We start from the raw sequence: 22288 nt of genomic DNA on the forward strand, positions 1-22288 counted from the left end.
TTGGTATGACGAGGTATGGCTCATCTACAACATGTAGAAATGCACAGGATACTAAAGCTAAACAAAAATTTAGTAGAGTAGAATTGGACCCAAAATATGCTCTGTGGGACTCGGACAGTTCTATCTTAAGAGGATTTCCAAGAGTTTTAAATCGAGGCAACTGAACTGAAAGATTTTTGTCTCGATTTAAACTCTTGGAAATGATGACCTGGATGAATAAGAGCAGACATATCATAAGAGGAGTTTGATTTAATTCTATGTTTACATACTGCAAAACAAATCTGCCAGAAATAAGATCCCCAAGTTCTCATCGCTAACGTGGAGCTTATGGGAAATGTGCTATTTTTCAACTATGCACTTAAAAAGATGTAAAAAAAAGAATGACTTGCTGAAAGACTCTGGATCTATTGTTTGTAGATCTGACATCATCAGTCTGCCTGTTCTGCTGGTGTCTGTACAGCTGTGTGGGAGGGTTTATGTAATCGTGCTAGCAGTCTAACCTTGCTGTCTTTAGGTGTGAATGTCCAGTATTTCTAATGTAGGTAGCTGTACCATGTGATATTATTGTTGCTTTCTATGAAAAAAAAATTATTGCAAAGATTTATTGCAGATGGGTAAAATAACCTGCAGCAGACTTACCTCTGCCTGAACACTCGTATCACTTTTTTTTTTTTTTGACTCTGGTGTCTGTTGCCTCTGCAGTGCAGCAGAACCGCGGCTGCTGTGGGAACGAGTGGAGAAACTGGTTCCCAGACCCACCAGTAATAGCGGCAGCGGAGGCTCCAGTTCCTCCAGCAGCTCCAGTAACTCCAGCTCTCAGCCCGGTTCTCACTGTGGCTCTGGAGAGAGGTTCAGGGCCCGCAGTGAGTGCACACACACGCTGAACTAACGCAGCTTTTTAAAAACTTGGACAAATGAACTAAAAGATCTACACACACACACACACACACACACACACATTTTAACATATACCCTTATAGAATAAACTGACAGTCTCACCTCCACCTCCACCTCCCTCAGCCTCTTCCAAATCGGAGGGTTCTCCCCTCCAGCGACCAGAGAATGCTGGGAAAAAACCAGAGGAGAGGAGAGACTTGGTCAGGCCGGGCAAACCAGCGGTGAGACTCGACCTAGAGCGGACTAGCTCAGTAGCTCGGATAGGGTTAGGTGTAGATCTGTGTGTTTGTTGATAATTACAAGATGCTGCTTTGGGTTTGTTTGGTATCTGAGGTGTGTGTGTGATGATTCTGTTGAGGCCTGAAGGGAAAATTCCTCTGTTATGTGTGTTGGAATGATGCTTACCCTGCGCCCTGAACTGTGCCATCTGATCTTCACACCAGTGGTTGAAACGGTTTTCTTATCTTTGGATTGAGCTCACAGGCTGCACCTATTGTTTGCTTTCCTTGCACTGGTGGCGGCCATCTTAACTCATGCCTTTTCTAACCTAAAAAAAAAATTAACTTTTTCTTCTACTCTGTTTTTCCATCTTTGCAGCTCTGATAACTGTTTCATTATTAGAATTAATCCACTAACCTTACCTACAGTTGCTTGAAGGGCATCCAGCAGTCATCTCTTTCCTTGCTTCATCTCTTGGCTGCGCTGCTCCTCATTGGCTGGCATAACCACTCTTCCTCTCTAGCGGTGTTTCCTGCTCTACTTAACCCTTTGTAGCACCTAGCTAACATCTTGCATATGTAATACAGAGAAGAAGAAAGGACAATAGTAGGAGACTTATTTATGACCTTTGACCCAGATTTCACCTCCTGACTTTTTTAGGACCTGACGGCTCTGGCCAAGGAGCTGCGTGCGGTGGATGATGTTCGCCCGCCAAATAAGGTGACGGATTATTCATCTTCTAGTGAAGAATCGGACACCACAGATGAAGATGACGATGAGGAGGTGGATCAAGAAGCAGGAGAGGAGTCCACCTCTGGGCCTGAGGACTCCAGGGCTGTGTATGTACACAACTTCACACCCTCTCTTTTCCTCGCTATACATACTGCATTAACTGAGCAACTCTTTTGTTTCTCCTGCAGCTCTTCCAGGCTGAGCAACGGTGAGACGGAGTCGGTGAAAACCATGATCGTCCACGACGAGGGCGAGAGCGACGCGGGCTCCATGCCGTGCAAAGACAGCACACTGATTGTCAGACAGGTACTGGCTGGAAAGGGGATGAAAACACCAAACATTTACTACACACTTTCTGTTACTGTGTATTTTGTTCATTCATACCTCATGTGTTTCTCCATTTTATTTGCATGTTGTGTTTTGTTTATGTTTGCTTCTTTTTCGAGGCCATACCAGAGGAACGAAGTGTTAAAAAAGTAGAGGCTTTGCACAAGTTGTAAACAGATTAATTACGCATACACAATTCAATCATTAGAATTTATTACAGTTAGACTCTTGTTTGAGTTGTTTTAGATGTTCTATCCATGTAATTATGTTAAAATTTTAACACTTAACATAAAGTATCAGTTTACATGTGCAGTTAGTACCAAAGTTTATATTTGTAGTGCAAATAAACACAGCAAGAATTTTATTTTAGCATGTAATTGACTACTAACACCAGATTTCTTTCCGCCTGTAGAATAGCCACTGTAGCGTGCCCTTTGCGCTAGCTAACACCTTCCCTTCTCCCGAACTCATCAGGAACACATCTAGACCCAAAGTTGTCTACCCCTCTTTCTACTTCCAGAGCACAGGTGACAACCGAAAGCGCGCAGGCCCCACTCTGGGCCCCGCCCCGGGTCAAACGCAGACCCCTGGCCTGCTCGTAGGCTTTGCCCCAAGCCCCGGCTCGCCATCGGGCCCGGGCCATGTCCATCACACACCCAGCCCCCACCATCTTCACCACCACCACCACCACCACCATCATCACCCCACACAGCACTCGGAGAGGAACGGCTTTGCTGGTCGCATCCACCATCTCCCAGACCTGATCCAGCAGAGCCACCATTCCTCCCCTTCCTCCTCTGCATCCAACTCCCCTTCCTCCTCCAGCCTTGCCAGTCCTTCCTCCATGTCCCCCCAGAGTCCCCTGGACAAGCTCAGCATCCTGGCAGAGGTATGACTCCCAGCCCCGACACAGACACCCACTCGGGGGTGTCATATCTTGTGTAAAGTTGAAAAGAGGCCCAAATCAGTACGGCCCTCCATGAAAGGGAACACAGCAGAGTAGATTTCAGTGCAGCTAACATACATAAAACGTTCAACTGGCCATAATGAGGGTGTCCTGTTCTGGATTGGGTGGGGTGCCCTCTACTGGCTGCCCTTGGCAGTATTTTTTTCAAGCTCAGTTTCCATGACCATTTTCCCCCTTTTGCTGGCAGAAGTCATCAGATCTGTTTTTTTTACGAGTGAAAGACTTGAAGTACAAATAAATATATAAAAAACATTTCCTGTAGTTGATAGTTTTACAGCTGTAGTCCCCTGTAGGCTCCTCAGCAAATTTTGTATTTATGACCACATGAGATCTTTTTGTTCTGGTTTGAGGCTGTTTTTTGTGTCCTCTGAGGCATCTGTGGTTTTACAAGTAACCCCCTAAACATTAAAATCTCACAGAACTCCTTCATGTTGCCTTTTTTCAGCAGTCATTTTCTCACATTCCCCAGACAATAGATCATAGCACACAGGGCAGTTAGCAGAGCAACGGCAAGTATGTTCCTCATGGAAACACTTTTTTAATTCCACTTTTACCCTTTCGTGTTGTTCTTTTGTCAACAATATTGATATGTTTTTTTGCCCTTTGTCGTTTTTTGCCTTTTTGTTTGTATTCATAGTTTTACCCTTTGATCGAATGCCCATTGCATTTGCATGCAACACATACAGAAATACCTTAATTTTCCTGTTTGTCTTTTTTATTGTTTACATTGCATATCTTTCAAATATTCAGTAATGTGATGTTCTGTCAGCTCTAACTCCAACTCCAGCCCTGTCTCTCTGTAGAGCCAGTCTAGTAACAACATGCAGAAACACAAGTCCTCGTCCTCCTTCACGCCGTTCATTGACCCACGCCTCCTCCAAGTCTCTCCATCCACCGGCAGCGCCCTCAACAATGTCGGTAAGTCTCATCACAACTCAGCAACCTTAACTACACCCCAACTATACCTAGGAGTCAAACAGGGTTCCAACTGAATTGAAATTAAACAATGATATATTCCATAGATAATCTATACATCCAAATGCAATATTTGTTTAATATATAATTTTTATTTTTATTATTAATTATTCTAATGTTACCACCGTATTTTCCGGACTATAAGTCGCACTTTTTTTCATCCTTTGGCTGGGTATGCGACTTATACTCAGGTGCGACTTATATATATATTAGTTAGCCTTGTGTCCTGATGTCCCATTACAAATATAATGGTAGCTGTTCTGTCCCTCTCCTGGGTTCTCTTCCACCTCCTGCTTGTCCACACTTTGCATTCTGAGCATAGGTGACGCGTGTGGTCAATATGTCGCTAATTCCAGACAGCTATATGAGCGCACAGTAGTCTGCCTTTTACTCATTTACAGGATGTTTACAGGAGTTTCTGTGCGGTGAAGCTAATCATTTCTCCGCGTGAGGACTTGTTGAAATATGTGTGTCTCACTCTCAATGCCCTGCAGCCGCACCACTTAAGTTAGGAGGAATTCAAGTAACATTACGCTAAAAACGTAGTGATTTATGCTGGCCCGCTAGTGCGACATAGTCCGGTGCGACTTATCTATGGTTTTTTCTTCCTTCATCACGCATTTTTTGGCTGGTGCGATATACTCCGGTGTGACCTATAGCCCGGAAAATACGGCATATAGTAATGTATCAGGTAATGTGATAACCTTGCGTAGGTTTGAGCTGTCATACACCTGTAATACATACATAATACAAACAGATCAGAGTGGATGTTTGCTGTTAAAAGTGCCATTCTGTCCCTGGAGGTTGAAAAAGCATGTGCTAAGGTGGAATAGTAATATTTATGAAAACTGGGCGTTGTTTAATCATATTTCAAAGTTTCAAATCTAGTTACACTGCAGAGCAAAGTCAAAGTCAGGTCCCACTCCTATGAATAAATAGCCTGAATGTGTAAAATGTGTTTGTTAGTGTGGACGAGGTCACAGAGTTTGTCAGCCACAGTTTACAAACAGCGCTTCCTTATCACAGCAGTCCTCCTGTTCCCATCATCAACATTCCTCCATCATCGAGGCCAAATCCTGAGGACTTTGCTCTGCAGAGCCATTACCTCACCTGCTACAGCTGCTGACCAGACTCTGGCTCCTTAATTACACTAGATCGTTCAGTCTGCATTTAAAAACTTTGACCAGATTGGATTCCAACATGTGGTTGAAATCCACTACAGCAGCAGAGGCAGAGAGAATGAGAGAGATTTTTCTTTTTAAATTTGAGTAATCAATCCTGTATTTAGCCAAAACAGATTAGGAAGATTTATAGCCCTCTCTAATGCTGACCATGTGAATGACCCTCACCCTGCCCGGTAAACTCTACATCCTACACCATCCTACACCGTCCTACCTAAGCCCTTCCCTTTGACCTTTTAGGCTACGGTAATGACGCCCGGCTGGCAGAGGCACTGAGAGCAGACCCGTCTCGGAAGGGCTCTGTGGTCAACGTGAACCCGGTCAACACTCGCCCTCAGAGTGACACACCAGAGATCCGCAAATATAAGAAGAGGTTCAACTCGGAGATCCTGTGTGCTGCACTGTGGGGTACGGACAAAGACACAGACATTTCATTTATGTCTAATACACCTCATTTATTAACTTTTTTTTAGTGTATATTATGCCAAAAATAATTTGTTACAAAGCTTTTAAAGTTGTAGCTATTCAAATTTCCACCACACGGTGGCAACATCCTCTGTTAAAGCTTACAGTACATACAAGTTGTAGTGGATGTCAGCAGTGTGGTGGTGTGTGTTTGCAGGGGTGAACCTGTTGGTAGGAACAGAGAGCGGGCTGATGCTGCTGGATCGCAGTGGTCAGGGGAAAGTTTACCCTCTGATCAACCGACGGCGCTTTCAACAGATGGATGTCCTGGAGGGACTCAACGTCCTCGTCACTATATCAGGTACTCATGCAACCATAAGAGTGTGCACACATACTTTGCACTGCCAAAAACAAAAAGCCCCTAAGGAAAGACAAAGTGAACAACACAGTGGACACGTTTCACAACAGAATCCTGCATGCAGATGATTGTGCACAAACACACACTCAAAAAAAATGTAGTTAGGGTTAATTATTAAACTGGAGGTTTGTGTGTATCAACATGTTTTGTCTACTTATCTTCCTGGCCTTAGTGCATGCCCACACACACACACACACACACACACTCCAGCAAATAAACACAAAAAGCATTCCAGATCCCATAGGGGTAAAATGTTGAGATTTCTCAGATTGAAAGTGCATCCACAGCCCTACTTCTTCTCTTTCTCAATCTCACACACACACAGCAGCACAGCCAGAAGTGTCACAACAGATATTTTCAGCTGAGCGGATGTTGAGTAAACCTCTGCTGGGTGAGACCACGTCATGTGTGTGCATTCTATGTAACACTTGCACACACTTAAGCTTTCCATGATGGAAGGAAAGGCCACATACGTCTATTTCTCGAAAAAAAAAACAAAAAAAAAAAAAAAACTTACCAAATGTGTGTGCTGTGTTCATCGACCCATGCCTCCCCCAAGTGACAAATCATTTCTAAGACCACTTCACCACATCCTGATCGCGTCTCATCTTATGTAATATGGATTACTAGGAAACAGTGTAAATAGAAGATCTACACACTGAACAGGTTGCATGTAGTTACAGCTACTTCCGTGATAAACAGCTGCCAATAGATGATAGCTAAAGAGTCCTCTATTATGCTGCTGTCCCAGCTGAATCTGAGCAGGTTATTGTTCTCTAAAGACTTTTTCCAAAGTATCTTTTCTTTACATTTAGAACAATACGCACAATAAAAAAACAGGGGGATGAGAGTTTTTTCTGTCTTCATTTGTAAACACAATGGTTCTTGCACATTATTTTGTCACCACTTGACTCACAGCCTGCAGACATGTTGCAAAACACAGCACATACACAGGATGAAAAAAATCCAACGAGGATTTTTTGCAATATCATTTTGTTTATTGCTTTCTGACCAGCAATAAAGAATCCATCATGCAAAACTAAGAGTTAAGAATAATTGCAGGACAGGCTTTATAATGCGAAGCTGTCCAAAGAGTCTGAGGAAGTGAAAACGTTTGTTTTCACTTTGTGTATTATTTTTGGTCAACACACTTTAGACTTGGATTTTCCGTCAAAGTCTCACTGACAATATGGAGAAACGGCCTCCATATGTTGTCATCGTTTGAGATTTGGAGGTAAACTTGCTTTTTTTCCTTCTTACAGGTAAAAAGAACAAGCTCCGTGTGTACTACCTGTCCTGGCTGAGGAATAAGATCCTGCACAATGACCCTGAGGTGGAGAAGAAACAAGGTTGGACCACAGTGGGAGACCTTGAAGGCTGCGTCCACTACAAAGTCGGTAAGTAACATTGCATTTGTTTGTGGCCATATAAATCACAACTTCCTGGTTCAGTTCTATCATTTGCTGAACTTAAATCACCACCTCTCACTTTATGCTTCTTTCAACCTCATGCAACTCATTAATCCTCGTTTCCCATGAGATTCAAACAGGGTATTTCATCACAGTCTCTGTCTATGATACAGCGCTGTTTCATATGTACGATAAATGATAAAGGAAAGCCCTTGATTAAGTAAGAATGCAGGAAGAACATCTGAGAGGGCATGTAGCTATACTGTCCTGTCTAAAATTCAGAATGTCTTTTTTTTTTTTTTTTTTTTTTTTTAGTGTCACTGAGCAAAGACTGGCACTTCCTGTTGGAAAACCCTCTCTCTTGAACAGAGCTGTCTGTCGAGAAACACGTTTCCTGCTGAGGAGATTTATTCATGCGTATCCATTAATGTATTGTACCAACACTTGTGGAAAGTACAGGACTTTGCAAAGCCAAAAATCAAGTCGGCATCTGAAACACTAACTGTGTGACAATATGCCACGCATAAGCCATGCTGGAGAGATTTGTACAACAAAAAATAAATCTTTTTAAATTCACCTAGCAGTAGCAAGTTGCATTTCAATATAAACTGCATCTAAACATGTTTAAATGTTACTATACAAAACTAAATTTAAAATTTAATGCTTTGGAAAAAAAAGGGGGGAAAGTAGTCGAGGCAGATAACGAGCTTGTTGGTACTGTTTTACATCGACGAATCTTCCTGCAATGTATTGAACATCACAAATGTGCTTCTCTACATCTAATATTTTCAATTCTTATTTCCTCAGTGAAATACGAGAGAATCAAATTTTTAGTTTTGGCATTGAAGAACTCAGTGGAGGTCTACGCCTGGGCTCCCAAACCCTACCACAAGTTCATGGCCTTCAAGGTAAACTTTTTTTTTTTTTGTGGTGTGTGTGGATCAACAAGGAGAGCATCTCTATGCAAATATTTACTCTGATGTGTGTGTGCTTCAGTCTTTCGGTGACCTGGTGCACAAGCCCCTGCTGGTTGACCTGACTGTGGAGGAAGGGCAAAGGTTAAAGGTCATCTATGGCTCATGCTCAGGCTTCCACGCTGTGGACGTTGACTCCGGAGCTGTTTACGACATCTACCTGCCTACACATGTAAGACCACACGTACATGTTTGTTTGCTGTGTGAAAAGATTTTCAGGTTTCATCTATGCTGATTGTGTTTTTTTTCATATTCTCCAGATTCAGACCAATATCCAGTCTCATGCAATCATCATCCTGCCTAATACTGACGGCATTGAGCTGCTGGTGTGCTACGAGGACGAGGGTGTTTACGTCAACACCTATGGACGTATTACCAAGGACGTGGTCCTGCAGTGGGGAGAGATGCCCACCTCAGTGGGTGAGTACGCCTTAAGTTTGCCTAGATTAGCGTTTAGCCGCAGAACTCCTTAAATAGTGTTTTACTATTCTACTCTTACTGTACTTATGCTTCAGTTCACTTGCATGAATCACTATTTTAACTTACATCCCTCTGTCCAGCCTACATTCGTTCCAACCAGATCATGGGATGGGGGGAGAAGGCCATAGAGATCCGCTCGGTGGAGACTGGCCATCTGGATGGTGTCTTCATGCACAAGAGAGCCCAGAGACTCAAGTTCCTCTGTGAAAGAAATGACAAGGTGAGACCTCACTTTCATCTTTAAGCAACTCAACAAGATATTCTGCTTTTTGAGTCCTAAAAATAAACAAAATAAGCAAACATCCTTAAACACAAGAAGACTTTTGCATGCATATTGCCCAACTCATTGTCCAACCCTGGTACATGCACACATTTTTTACAGCTAATGGCTCCTTTGAAATAAAATCTACACATTAGGATGGACAGATTTTAAGCCAATGCTGCACTACTGCTCTGTTTAATCATGAAAAATTGCAATGAAAATGACTCACTGTGATGAGAGACACATCCAGTCAAATCTACATCAAATATATCGGGTATAACTGAAACTCCTTGTGGTTTTCTGAAGTCACGTTCAGTTGCACAGCTTTTGTTGGTTCAGCTATGGAAGCTACTTCAGACTGTTGTAGTTTCTCTTCTGTTTTTGGACCTTGCTGGGGATTTTGGACCAATAAGATGTATTATAACATTATAGACAAGATTTTTGCGTGTGTGTGTTCTGACGGCTTGTACAGGAAACGACATGATCTATTGAGAACTGTCACTTATGGGAATGTATAGGGATCCCCCTTCTTGCTCAGTTTTTTAATCATTTGCATATTTTGTCACAGCGTATATAGTGGTGAAGTAACATTTCCACTTTTTGTCTCTTTTTTTTTCAGGTATTTTTTGCCTCTGTGCGGTCTGGAGGCTCTAGCCAGGTCTACTTCATGACTCTGGGTCGAAGCAACCTGCTCAGTTGGTAGAGGTCCACACCCCGCCCTCTTTCTCCTTCCTTCTCCTCATCTTCCTCATTGTCCTTCACCCTTGCTAACACTGGATCTCAGAACCCACCATTGATGTCTTGTCGGCCCTTGGACAACCAAAAGTGAACAACAACACAACAACCAACCAACCAGCCCTCTGGAGCGGTCGACAACAACAACTTCAGCTTCACTCTGGAGCTGAAGCCTTGCTCTGAGCCTGCCTACGACGGCACAGTGACAACCAGTCAGGCCGTCGCTTCTCCTGAAACAGCTGAAGTGACGACTGCGTACAAAACTAAATCAAAGGTTAATATAAAGGAAGCAGAAACAAATGTGAATTCAAGAAAAGAGGGCAAACGCTCTTTTGTTTCTCTCTGTGTTTTCTTGGTGCTGGGATAGATTTTGTACCTCTGCATCATTTCTGTGCTCCTGGGCTGGTCAGTAAGCTTGAGGTCATTCTAACTACTAGTACCGCTACCGCTATTACTACTACTACTGCTACTACCTTCTGCAGGTCTGCCTCTTATAAGGGAGCTCCCCTCTGCCCCGGTGTTCCCGCCCTCTGATCTTTCTTATGAGTCTGGGGCTGTGTGGGGTAAGAGTTTGTTGTATTAATGCTACAGTAGTGTGTGTAAATGTACTTCTGTTTGGTCCACTTACTGCTGACATGCCAGTTAGAGACTGGTCAGCCAGGGGCGAAATGTAAAACCCCCGGAGCTGGAAGCACTCGTCAATGTGACAAGCAGACATGAGGGGACCTAATGTTTAAGGTGTTACCGTAAGTCTAATAGATAGGACTCAACAGGGAGCGTGTGCGGTTGAGGTATTGTGTTGTTTCGGATAGGTGCTTTAAAAAAAAGGGGGGATGACAGAGAGACAGAGACAGAAAGGGATGATAAAGCAGATGGGGTTCTGAATAGTATTTTTGAATCATTACTATTATTATTATTCCTCGAAGATAAGTGTAACTATGTGGATTTAAACATGTCTTTAACCGTTTTTTTTTTTTTTTTTTTTTAAACATTTATCCACCCACGCTCCACAGTTTGCTTGATTTTACTCCAAAACCACAGAAATGTGAGGTGTGTTTGTTTAAGGAGAAAGTGATGTGGGTGTGATCCAAAAAAATCAAATGAAATAAAAGGTGTCTGTGTACAATAAAATTCATTTACGCTTCCGGATAGTGTCATTTGTCATGTTTTCTCCTCCACTGGTCAAACATGACAACTTGAGAAACTTGAACTGCTGTGAATAGTGAGATATTACATAACATAAAAATGGGTAATAATGGAGTGATAAGTAGAGGAAGAAGTTTAGTATGTGTGTGGTTGAAGAGTCTAGTGTCATTGATAAATTTGGTTGGGTTTATGTGGCATTGAGGTAAACGGATGGTTGGTTTCAGCGCAGGAGGCGGATTTCTCTTTTCTATTTCAGTACTCATTTCACCTTTTGTTTATATCATTTGTATGAATGCAATGCACTAAGTGTCAAGAATGTAGAAAGACTTATTACTGTGTGGTGGTCCAAGGCATGAGATGATGTTTTTTTGTTTTTTTTGCTTTGTATCTTGTCACAAGTGATCAATCCTAGATGTTCAATTTCAATGACTGAAAGCTGCAACAGCAGAGCCTCTACGCCAGGTGTAGATATTTTTAATTCTGTATTTGTTTTGCAACCTTTTCCACATCTGTGACGAAGCAAGAGCTGAGGGGCGTCAGACACGCTTTACAATCTAAGGACATAAACTTTCAACAGTCCGACTCTCAGTGTTACTGTTAAGTCTCAAACTTCAATCCCTGCTAGGCTGTTTGTAGAGAAACGACGACGACGGAAAGCCCCGGTTTTTTTTTCGGAAAAGAATTCTTTTCTCTGTGTGGTGCCCCTGTTATCTGCTCCAGCTGTTATTTAAGTTGTCTGTATGTGAAAGACTGAGCAGCAACTTGCAGCATTGATGTCCTTCAGACAGCCTGCCGCGCTGGACTTTCCTCTGTTTCTACAGCGACTCTCAAAGATTGCACATTGTTCACACACACACAAAAAAAGGGGCAAAGAAGAGTCCAAACAAGTTCATCCTGGGACTGTTTTTTCCCCTCCTGACGATAACGAACGCACACACGAGCAGTGCATCAACATGTGAAAAGGTTACCGTCAGTCACCTAGTTTATGTCACAGACTTTTTGCTTCACTTGTGTGGAGAAGCTTGTTTGGACCCCAGTGCTGTTGTCTGAGGTCTGTGTGTGCAGTAGTACCCAGTGTGTGTGTCTCTTATTGCATCAAGACCTTGATGAGGGGCTGTATTGACTTCATGAAAAATTTGTGGTTATTATCGATACTAAATGAGCTAAATAAAGGATGATATCTGAAAAGAAAACGCAGTCGCACGTCGACTCAAAAAGTGCCAAGAAGGCAGCATTTAAAAATGTGTAAACCTATTGTTATGAAACCACTACTTGGAAATCTTTTTTTTTTTTTTTTTGGTTTTTGAAAAAGTCACTTGAAGCATTGTGTATTCTTAAGTTTTAGACCTAGTTGAGACGCTTAACAATAGTTTCTGTAAGTCTATGTACACGTAATTATGCGACTGCGGTGGTTTAATATTATTACACTCACCTTAGGTGGAAAAAATGTTTACAGAGGCAATGTTTTGTTAACACTAATGTGCATCACGGTATTTATGTTTAAAGCATATGCATCTTTAATTCTTTGTTTCTGCTTTTTGAGCCCAGTTTTTATTGGATATTTTCAATTTGTTTCGCCATCTCCCCTGCCCCCACTAACTAACCTACTTACAAAACAATGAAGAACACACATGTTGTTCATTTCAGGTATTCACGTAACGCTGCTTGAACATGGAAACATTTACAGTTACGTTCCCTGCAGGCTTGGACGTGAGGCGACGTGTTTTTCCTCTGCTGTTTCTGCCATGCTACTCTAACTTATGTCCTCTCTCTGTGTATGACAGGAAGTCATGTATTTTCCTGAAGGTTTTTTGTTTTTTTTTCTTTGAATAAACTTTAAAAGTAAATTTAAAAAAATGAGTTTGTCTCCAGCTGCTGTTTGTTCCCTAAACACACGTGCAAACATGTTGAAAAGAGACATTTTGTAACGCCTGTTAGCTAACTGAACCATTCATCAATTGCATGTTTTGTTCTGTTTCAAAAGATTTGTTGTACGGATACGTTCACGGAAAGTTTTTCAAAATTGGACCCCGGTCTGTCCAAAACTCAAAACTGTGAAATTATGAATTTATCATCCATTCACAACAAAATAACATCAGTGCTAATTAAGGGCCATATATAAAAAAAACAGTATCAGTGTCTTAAATATTTGTTGAGGCCATCCTGTGGTATTTGAATGTCTGATCTCAAGATGAGTGCATGTTTGAGATCTTCTAAAAAGAGAAGTAATAACTATTTTTTTGAGGATGTCTTATGTAACGAGCTCTGAGAAGTTTGTTGTCCTGAGTAGTTTCATAGAAGAGCTCGTTAATTGCACAGTTGTTAAAATCTACACAGCATTTCTATCTTGACGTCAGCTCATAGAACGCACATAAATTTGAATTTGATTTTTTTAAGGTTGTGCTTGGAGGCTTTGGCGCCCCTAGTGGTGAAAAACAACTAAATTTAATAGGTTAGTGTGCTAAACTGTTGGAAGCTTTATTGGCATCCTTGATGTTGATTCATAATTAATGTTATCTAAATAGCTGGGCATGGAGTTCCTCATTGGCTTTGAATGAATTTGATTCGTATTTAATAAATATTAATGATCAAGTGTGTTTTAAATGTCATTATGTCACAGTAATAATATATGATCAGTATGTTTTCAATCTTGTCATAAATAGTGCATAAATTTGGAGTTGTGGCCAAGAAGTGAACATTTCTGCCAAATTTGATGACATTTCTTCAAAGCAATTATAAGAAAGGAATAAATAGTCAAACGGTAAGAAGTCACCTCTGCTTAAACATCTATGAAGTCTGGGATTTGTTAAATTTGGTTATGAATAATTCTGTGTATTTTGCGGATAATCTCCTTAAACAGGGAATCCCATATTAAAAATATGCAGATTTTAAGACGACTCATACGAAGATTCTAAAACTACCAGTTCTCAAAGACTGATCGATGTTGACGGTATAATGTGTTAGTCCTTCCTAGAAGGAAAAACAAAGCAGGACTGTTCACTCCATCGCGTATCAAGATATCACAGATAATGAGGCGACAGAGAGAATTCCTAAAATGCGCAACACCTTCTGCTTTCTCAGTGGCCAGTCATTAGAGTTACACGGACAGCATGTTCTGTGTTGGTCACCTTTTAACCTGTATGAAACAGGCCTGGTCTCTGCTCATTTTATACTGATTGAAGGATGAGTCTCATGGATTTGGAGGCCAGGGATGTACTTTACTTTTTCTATGAGGGGAAAAAATCACTTTAATAGATCTTTAAATCTACAGGCACTGTATTAGAGAAGATCCAACGTTTGCTTGTCTAAATGTGAAAATCAGCATACAATTACTTACAGGAAGTACTGACTGAGTAAAGAAATATGGATGATGCCAAGTATTTGCTAAAAAACAAACAAATGCATCACATTTTATTTTGGATATACACAAACCGGAAGACCCTCCACGTGGCTATTGTTTACATACTTTACTAGTTTTGTTTGTAAGTATTCATTAATAGCCTGAAGACAAATATAAATAAAGCAGTCTATTCCTGCCTTTCCTAGATGCCCTCTATATTCAAATGCAGGTTTCCATGACAACTGTACCATTCTCCCCCTTGCATCACTGGAGTGTAAGATGTGGTCATACGTCTATAGTGGAAAATGCCCAGCGCAGATCAACACACTGAGTAATACACAGGAATGCACGATGGCGGAAGCTGTAGTTGCCACGCAGGGAGCTATCAGAACAATGAGTCATACTACCATTACACAGCTGTTTCTAACTGTTGTTTATACAATAATGGGAGCGTTAGCAGAGTGTGTTTGTTCCCTAGACTCCTCTAGACATTTACACAAAGCCAGGAAGTCGTGTGTCAGGGCACCCTTATATTATATTAATACAGCTATTTTGCATGTAAAAAAATTGTTAGAACAAAACTTTGAAAGCATCTTTAAAAGTTAAAGCTTCTTTTGAGAGTAAGTGAATATCTTTAGTTACCAATAGTATCTGTTTTATAATACAACTATAATATTATAATATTATATTATAATATTTATCTCACAGAGAGAAGGACGAAGTATCTGAAATTTCGTCTAAAAACTGCATCTCACGCCTCCTTGATTTGTCTAATGCCACAGGCACTGGTGAAGGTGTAGCTACATGCTCATGTACCAGGAAAAGAGTTGACTGAAATACAGTATGACCGCTGTCAGCACAGACTGTGAGCCATGCTACTCCTCCTGGCTACAAATAATGAGACTTCTGGCCAAATGACTCAGTCAATCACTCTGAAACCAAGCAGGTGGCAACATTTGACTGTTTATAGTAAAGAAAGCAGGTCACGGGTGAATATATTTGCATGTCTGGTGTCATTGAAAATGTTGTGGTTAACCAAAGGGGTGGAACTTAGCCTCTATCATAGATATCCTGTATCTTTATTACTCTCATGTGTACGTCAAGTGTAGATATGAAGCCAGGAGGTATTCAGTCTGAGGTTATTAATCAAATAATGATTTACAAACGCAATGGAGATCTACACACCTCAACTGTGCTAGTCTCAACAATAAAAACTGGGCTACTAACCGAAACTGTCTGCATGGCTAAATTCAGCTAGCTGGCTTAATGCACATCCCTTACTGTGTGTAAGTGTGCATAGAGAGCAACAGCCACAACAGTTGTAAACAATACATCTTTTTGTGAATATTTCTCTGCATAGCAGTATGTGTGTGTAAAGTCAGCAGACGTGAGTGGTGAGCTGTACAGCACACCATGTTACATTGGGAAACCTGAGAAATTTCCAACTGAGAGGGGTGGGAACCTTGAAAAGACAGGTTCCCCCTGAGCCGATAGAAAACCGATCACTTGCTACTGCAGTCCATGCTGTCACTACATCTGCCTGTCAGCACAGTCAAACTGCTGGGACCAGCACAGCCCCCTGTACAACGTGAGTACACTGTACTGCTGTGTGTGTGTGTGTGTGCATACACTCACACACACACACTGTATGTGTTATATGAATTAACATATGGATTGAGTGAAATGTGTGTTTTTATTTAGACGTTACTATTAGTATTGTCTATATGTATTTTAGACTACAATATTTCATATTTGTTTATAGAAAAATACATTAATATACATTTTTAAATGCATACATGCTGTTAAATATTTTTTTTTTACATATACAATGTATTAAAATGAATCTAAAAATGCTCAAATCTGTGTATACATGTGAAAATTTGTACAAAATATTTATATATTTCTGAATATTGTAAATGTAATTGGCCGATAATTTCATAATATTTATTATAAACTAAATTTAAAGATTGTATTACTTGTGAATGCAGTATATTAGTTATACTTTTATACTTTCAGTATACAACAGTATGTAGAGGTAAGAGCAAATTTAGTGTATTTACCAAAAATATAATTATCATATTATCATCATTAATTAAGAAATGCAATAATCATTATTATTAAAGAATAACTATGAATTAAGCAATTCTTATTTTATTACTTTATTAATCAAAATACTGTATGTAAATTACATAAAAATAAAAAACATTCTGCAGTGATTTTATATTATATATTGTAAAATACTCTTCGTAGAGATAAACTAGATACATTTTGACTTTCATTGTATTATATGCAAAAAAAAAAATTATATTATATGCAAAAATATATTTTTATTCATCAACAATGAGTTTTACAGTTTTAATCAATACTATTCTAATACTGCTGAGTTTTTCATGCAATTCCTAAAATTATGACTCGTGTATAAATATTCAGCAGTGACACTCCCAGGGTTTATGAATGGGATTGCCCTTTGATGACATACTGACAGACTATATCAGGGAAAATATGCATCACGGGTGGATGCGTATATGAGCATATTAAAGTGGTCACTACAGTCAGCTGATCCCTGTAATCACAGGCACCGGGAAGCAGAAGTGAAAATCGGCTAGTTTCCATAAAAATGATGATTTAACTGTGTGTTAAAAATAAGCAAGAGGAATAAAACTCAGGAGAGACATAATGCAGAATAGTGTACCAAGTTAAAATGTGCTAAAATATATATCAGAATAATTTCTTATTATTTCTATGTACACTAAGTTAAACAAAAAAAATTACATTTAATATGCTACAAGCAGCCACATCACTAAACTCTACCATTAGCCGAAATAATATATTCTAAAATCCCTTCAAGCCAAAGAAATTAATTAAATTTACTACCTTACTACTATTGCTGACCTCTGCTGTCAGTGCCCTCTCACCACCCAATGTGACTCATCTCTGGGGGTGCTGTTGGTAAACGCCTGTAGTTAAATTTGACCGAGAGTGGAGGCGGGAAAACGGGGAGTGTCAAAGCGTATGGATGACGTCACCTGTGACATCACAAGTTTTACAACCTACAAAAGAGCCTAAATAAAGCCAAAATGTCACCAAACATTTAAACTTCTGGAGGAAGCAACACCGACGAAAACCCAGAAGAATATTTTAGGAAAAGCTGCCTTTTCTTCTTCGTATCTTTAAGCCTTTTTTTTTTTTTTTTAAATCAATACTTCTTACTCACATCGCCTGAACAATCCTAGCTTTCTCAGACTCCACTGTGTTTCGGGCATCACTACACTTTCTGTGGGAGGATCTTTTATTTCAGACTTTTGTGTCCCTGCAGACTGCCATCATGGTCTACCTGACGTTAATACTTGGAGCCGTCCTTGCTGAATGTGTTAATGGAAGACCTCCATTACCTCCTCTTCCTATGAAAGGTGAGCATGATTACTGTTCGGCACTCCCTGACACTGTCTATTTGTTTTGTTTTGTTAAGAACGTTGGGCCTTGTAGTAAGTATTTGCATGGTGTTTCCCCTGCAGATGGATGCTACCTGGTGTCTCCAGAGGTGGAGATATTCAGAGTGGAAAGCGAGGCGGTGATACTCTACTTTCCGATGTTCATGAGAGTTCTTGAAACCCGCAACATTGCCCTTCCTTCAGCACAGTACCTTATCACCAAGAACAATGGGACAGAGGTCACGACCTATCAGGGTGAAGGACGTGTCCAGCAGCGTAACAAACAGCTGTGGTTCCTCCCAGCACACGCTTCAGACTCTGGGGAATACACCTGCACTTACAGGTAGAACTAAAAGTCGTTTCACCTTTAGTTTGGTGCTTTTTATAACTGCTTGTTGAAGATTATATAGCAGGAAATGCTCCTATATTGCCCAAGATAGGAAACAACCTCTGTGCTTTAACATTTTGTCCTCACTTTTATCCCCAGAAATGAAACCTACTGTATAACCGGAAGTATTGAGCTATATGTGTACGAGTCCTCTGCTGCTGACATGGAAAAACTATCCTACCCAGTGTTCACCCAAGTGGGAGAAGAGCTGGATTTGAGGTGTCCATCTCTAAGTTATTTCAACAAGACAGACAGACAAATAGAGTGGTACAAGGTGAGTGAACACATGGTAGTATCATCACCTTATTTAGTAATTCAGTACTTCAAACCTAGCCCTGCTTGTGGCCATGCCTTACTGCTTCCTCTCTAAGTGTCATACACTTTGTTGCTCCCTGACAGGACTCCACACCGACTACTCTCCAGGCAGCCCGAGACTCAGGTAAACTCATGATCCCTGCCATAAAGCGATCCCATGCAGGCGCCTACACCTGCCACCTCAGAGTGCTCATCAACGACCAGCAGTACACAGTCAGCAGAGTCATACTGCTCAATGTGCAAGGTTGGTAAAGCCCAATGTCTGTCTGTGCCTATTGCAGAATGATGTAAAGCACAATTGTGGAGGCTGGTTCTTTTATCCCATTCCACAACTTATTAGTGTGCCCTGCCCTCTACTGGCTAAACAGGTGCATCACACTAACTTGACTAAGACCTGACAGTTCCACAAAAACTCTTACCTCTATGTTACCTGGCATGGATTCTTATTATTGTCAAAAATTATAAATATAACCAACTGTTGCTGTAAGTTTAAGAGCTGATGGATGATTGTGTGTCTTCCAGGTACAGACCCTCCAATCACCACCACCACCACCACCACCACCACTGTGCCTGAACTCTCCACGAACACTGACCCAATGTTCAGCAGCAGCAACACTGCTAACAGTGAGTTTCTATTTTCCATGCTTTGTAAAATATATTTTTTTAACTTAGTTAATTTCTAAAATGTCCCTTTTTTATGTTCTAGCTCCATTAATTCCTCCACCTGTGATTGTCTCCCCACTCAATGGAACCATTGTTGAAAGTTCTCATGGTAAGCAATACAAATACTCCCTATAAATCAAATGTTCCTTTACACAGATTGAGTATGTGTATGTCTAATGCAGACTTACCTCTGGTTCATTTTAGGTTCAGGAATGGAGATCTTCTGCCAGGTGCTCACAGAATGTCACATAGCAGATTCTACTATGGTCATGTGGCTGGTAAACGGCCAATCAGTGGAGTCATCGTACCTCGAGAGACGGGCTATTCAGGGAGGAAGAAGGTAATTGTTAATCTAATCAATAAGATTACATAGTGGTAAATGTAGTCAAATCACTATGTTTATAATAAAATGGTGGATTAAACTTAAGATTTAGGAAGGAGGAAAAAATGCAATTCAAAAATGTAAATATTTACAAAATTTATCAGAAAATTCACCAAATAATATTCAAATTATTTCATGATCACATGCACTTGAGTTTTCGTTGATGTGATCCACCTCAGTTATATAAACAGATGTTTGTCTCAACGTTTCCAGGGTAACCAGGGTGTCTGAGCGCTGCCAGATTGAGCTAAGGCTAGTTGTTGCAGTGATAACAGAAGAAGATGAGCAGACTGAGCTGAAGTGTGTCACTCAGAACACTGGAGGTAGACAAGAAGTTGTTGCAAAGCTTCAACTAGAAGGTGAGTGGCTTATGAGCAAAAGTCCTACTGAGGCTTTACAACTGGAATTATCCTTTAAAACATTAAATGTACCTGTTCTGTTCTCTCTTCTCACAGACCACACATTCACATGGGTGGTTGTTGCTGCCGTGGGCATGTCCTGCTTCCTAGCAGTGGTTTCGGTCTTCATCTATGTCCTCTTCAAACCTAAAAAGAACAAGAAAATGGATTATTTTCTGGCTCGGCAGAGCAGCACCTTCTAGCTGTGCTGCCATTCACACTCCCTTCACAAACAAAAACCTCTTCTTAGTGTATTTTTCTTTTGTTACATCAAATCATTCTTTCATGCATTGTGTGCACAGAATGTCATGTCCGTTGTGTTTGGTCGTTAACTCCTCTTTTACTTGTAAATATTATATCTGCCAAAGTGGCATTTATCTATTTTATATAATAGTAGAGACATTTAGAAAATATTTGATTAGGTCCAATTCTCAGCTATACTCTTTGCAAAGATTTAAAAACACACCTCTAACTGCAGTCCACAATTTGTTCACTGAACATAATCTCAGAATAACTCTCCGAATATTGTTTGCCAAGTTGGACTCATTTTACAGCATCATTGTTGCCTTTCACTGCAACAAAATGTATGTATACACACCGATATGAGTGTACTCAGGGAAGCCTTTTGTACTGTAGAAAAGTATTTGACCAAACATATAAAAAAAACCTAAAATAATACATTGTTGAATCACTGCTGTAAAAAGAATGTGTTATTATTGTTGTGTTATCTGTGTGTGACATCTAATAAAATGGGATTTACACAGAGAAATATCTATACAACTTGTGTAATTTTGTTATGTTTAACGTGACTTTAGAGAGTTTAGATAGTTGGCCTCTCACAGATTAGAGGTGGGTTTGCAGCTAGATATGTCAGGTATTCCTAAAACAGTCATATTAGCCACAGTAATTGACTGAGATTGAGATGAATAAGAAAGAAAGATGGTAGGATCATACACCAATTAAAGCACCTCATTTGCAAGATCAGCATCATTTGTCAATAGTGGAAAATATGGTCACTACAAATAACACACAGTCCTACTGAAAATGCACAAATCTATACCTTAAAACATTCTGCAGCATTCTGCAACAACACCCAAAAAGGCATTGTATTACCCAACCTGTCTTTTGACTGTAAGAGGAAACATTGTTGATTAAGGGGAACCTATAGAGATCAAACTCCACCCATGGCAGCTCCCTAACCTCTGAGGCACACTTCGAAACAATGCAGAAACAGGCAGAAGCGAGTTCTTTATACACAGCAGATATTTTCTGGTTCAACTAAGATGTGCTAAGCAGATGATTAAAAAGTTAAATAGAATAATTTCACACAAACGTTTCTCCTGTTCCAAGGATTGGATCTTTAGTGCATTATTTGCATGTAGTTTGATTTCAAGCTGTGCAGCCACAAGAGGTCACAGCATGACAACCTTATGAATAAGAGTAATAGGAGGCTGCTGCAGTGCACAGACTGGGATTAATAAATAAAAAAATTAATAAACTGACAGAACAGGAAGGGACACTGATTATTAATAACAGCACAGACACATCTATCAAATTGTTTTGTTTTTTTCAATGAAAAACAAGTGCTTACTTCAGATCTTTTTCAGACATGTTTATGCTGTAAATCGCGTAAGAAGGATCCATTCTCCTCCCAGCTATTGCTCAACATATTGGGACATAAACTGGCTTTCAAAAGATCTGTGCAAAGGAAATTGCAACATGTGCTGAGGTCTCTGCAGAAGAGGAAGCCAGAGCTGGAAGGACACATTTGAGCTGAGATTCACATTTTTTTTTTCTTTTCAAGAAAAGATGTTTTTACAGAATTTTCATGTAAGCTGAGGAGGCGGATGCCTTTACAGGGGGACTGGAACAACATTCGGCTGGTGAGTTTCCTGTTTTAAACCATATTATAACCAAGCCCTGGGATAAGTTGTATAAGCTCTGACATCACAGTCTCCGTGAGACATCTGCACTCTGCTTAGGATTCGTTCTTCAGGTCTGTGTTTGCCAAGATGGTTTCAGAACGCCGGGTTAGGAATGCACCACGCTTTTCTTCCAAATTTCACACTCACACTTTTCCACAAGTCCTGACATTTAAAAAAAAAGACAGATTCTAATACCCTGGTTTTTGAGCAATGCAATGCATTTTCTGCTCCATTAAACAAAATGCAAGTGTGCATTTTAAAAATGTAAACCTATGTATTTGTATTTGAACAGCAACACGTATGTGTATATGTTAGTAAG

At 40.3% G+C, this 22288-nt stretch overlaps 2 protein-coding genes and 1 long non-coding RNA gene across 7 annotated transcripts in view; 2 read left to right on the forward strand and 1 right to left on the reverse strand.

The window, feature by feature from the left end:
• Positions 1-12432, forward strand: part of LOC114426881 (mitogen-activated protein kinase kinase kinase kinase 4-like) — a 69172-nt gene extending 56740 nt beyond the window's left edge. For all 4 annotated transcript variants that reach the window (XM_028394557.1, XM_028394558.1, XM_028394559.1 and 1 more), the window contains 14 exons: positions 703-863; positions 1021-1118; positions 1777-1955; positions 2037-2154; positions 2696-3064; positions 3946-4060; positions 5539-5706; positions 5921-6064; positions 7384-7518; positions 8338-8438; positions 8527-8676; positions 8765-8924; positions 9065-9204; positions 9866-12432. In XM_028394557.1, the coding sequence (XP_028250358.1) occupies positions 703-863; positions 1021-1118; positions 1777-1955; positions 2037-2154; positions 2696-3064; positions 3946-4060; positions 5539-5706; positions 5921-6064; positions 7384-7518; positions 8338-8438; positions 8527-8676; positions 8765-8924; positions 9065-9204; positions 9866-9949 (2122 nt within the window). In that variant the 3' untranslated portion in view covers positions 9950-12432. The remainder of the gene's footprint in view (positions 1-702; positions 864-1020; positions 1119-1776; positions 1956-2036; positions 2155-2695; positions 3065-3945; positions 4061-5538; positions 5707-5920; positions 6065-7383; positions 7519-8337; positions 8439-8526; positions 8677-8764; positions 8925-9064; positions 9205-9865) is intronic.
• On the reverse strand, positions 6007-17404 carry LOC114426890 (uncharacterized). 2 transcript variants are annotated; one of them, XR_003669400.1, is made up of 3 exons: positions 17342-17404; positions 9051-9185; positions 6007-6124 (listed from the first exon to the last, which is right to left on the reverse strand). It is a non-coding gene; the product is annotated as an uncharacterized LOC114426890 (long non-coding RNA). The 2 variants fall into 2 exon arrangements; XR_003669399.1 differs by lacking the exon at positions 6007-6124 and having other exon boundaries at positions 8394-9185.
• LOC114426886 (interleukin-1 receptor type 2-like) lies at positions 15966-20505 on the forward strand. Its single transcript, XM_028394567.1, has 10 exons — positions 15966-16055; positions 17784-17877; positions 17983-18241; positions 18386-18560; positions 18686-18845; positions 19124-19225; positions 19308-19373; positions 19469-19604; positions 19860-20005; positions 20102-20505. The coding sequence occupies exons 2-10, from the start codon at positions 17793-17795 to the stop codon at positions 20245-20247; spliced, it is 1275 nt and encodes a 424-aa protein (XP_028250368.1). The 5' UTR covers positions 15966-16055; positions 17784-17792; the 3' UTR covers positions 20248-20505.
• Positions 20506-22288: the final 1783 nt, after the last annotated feature.

The sequence above is a fragment of the Parambassis ranga genome, chromosome 21 (genome assembly GCF_900634625.1).
Source record: "Parambassis ranga chromosome 21, fParRan2.1, whole genome shotgun sequence".
Classification (NCBI taxonomy): domain Eukaryota; kingdom Metazoa; phylum Chordata; class Actinopteri; family Ambassidae; genus Parambassis; species Parambassis ranga.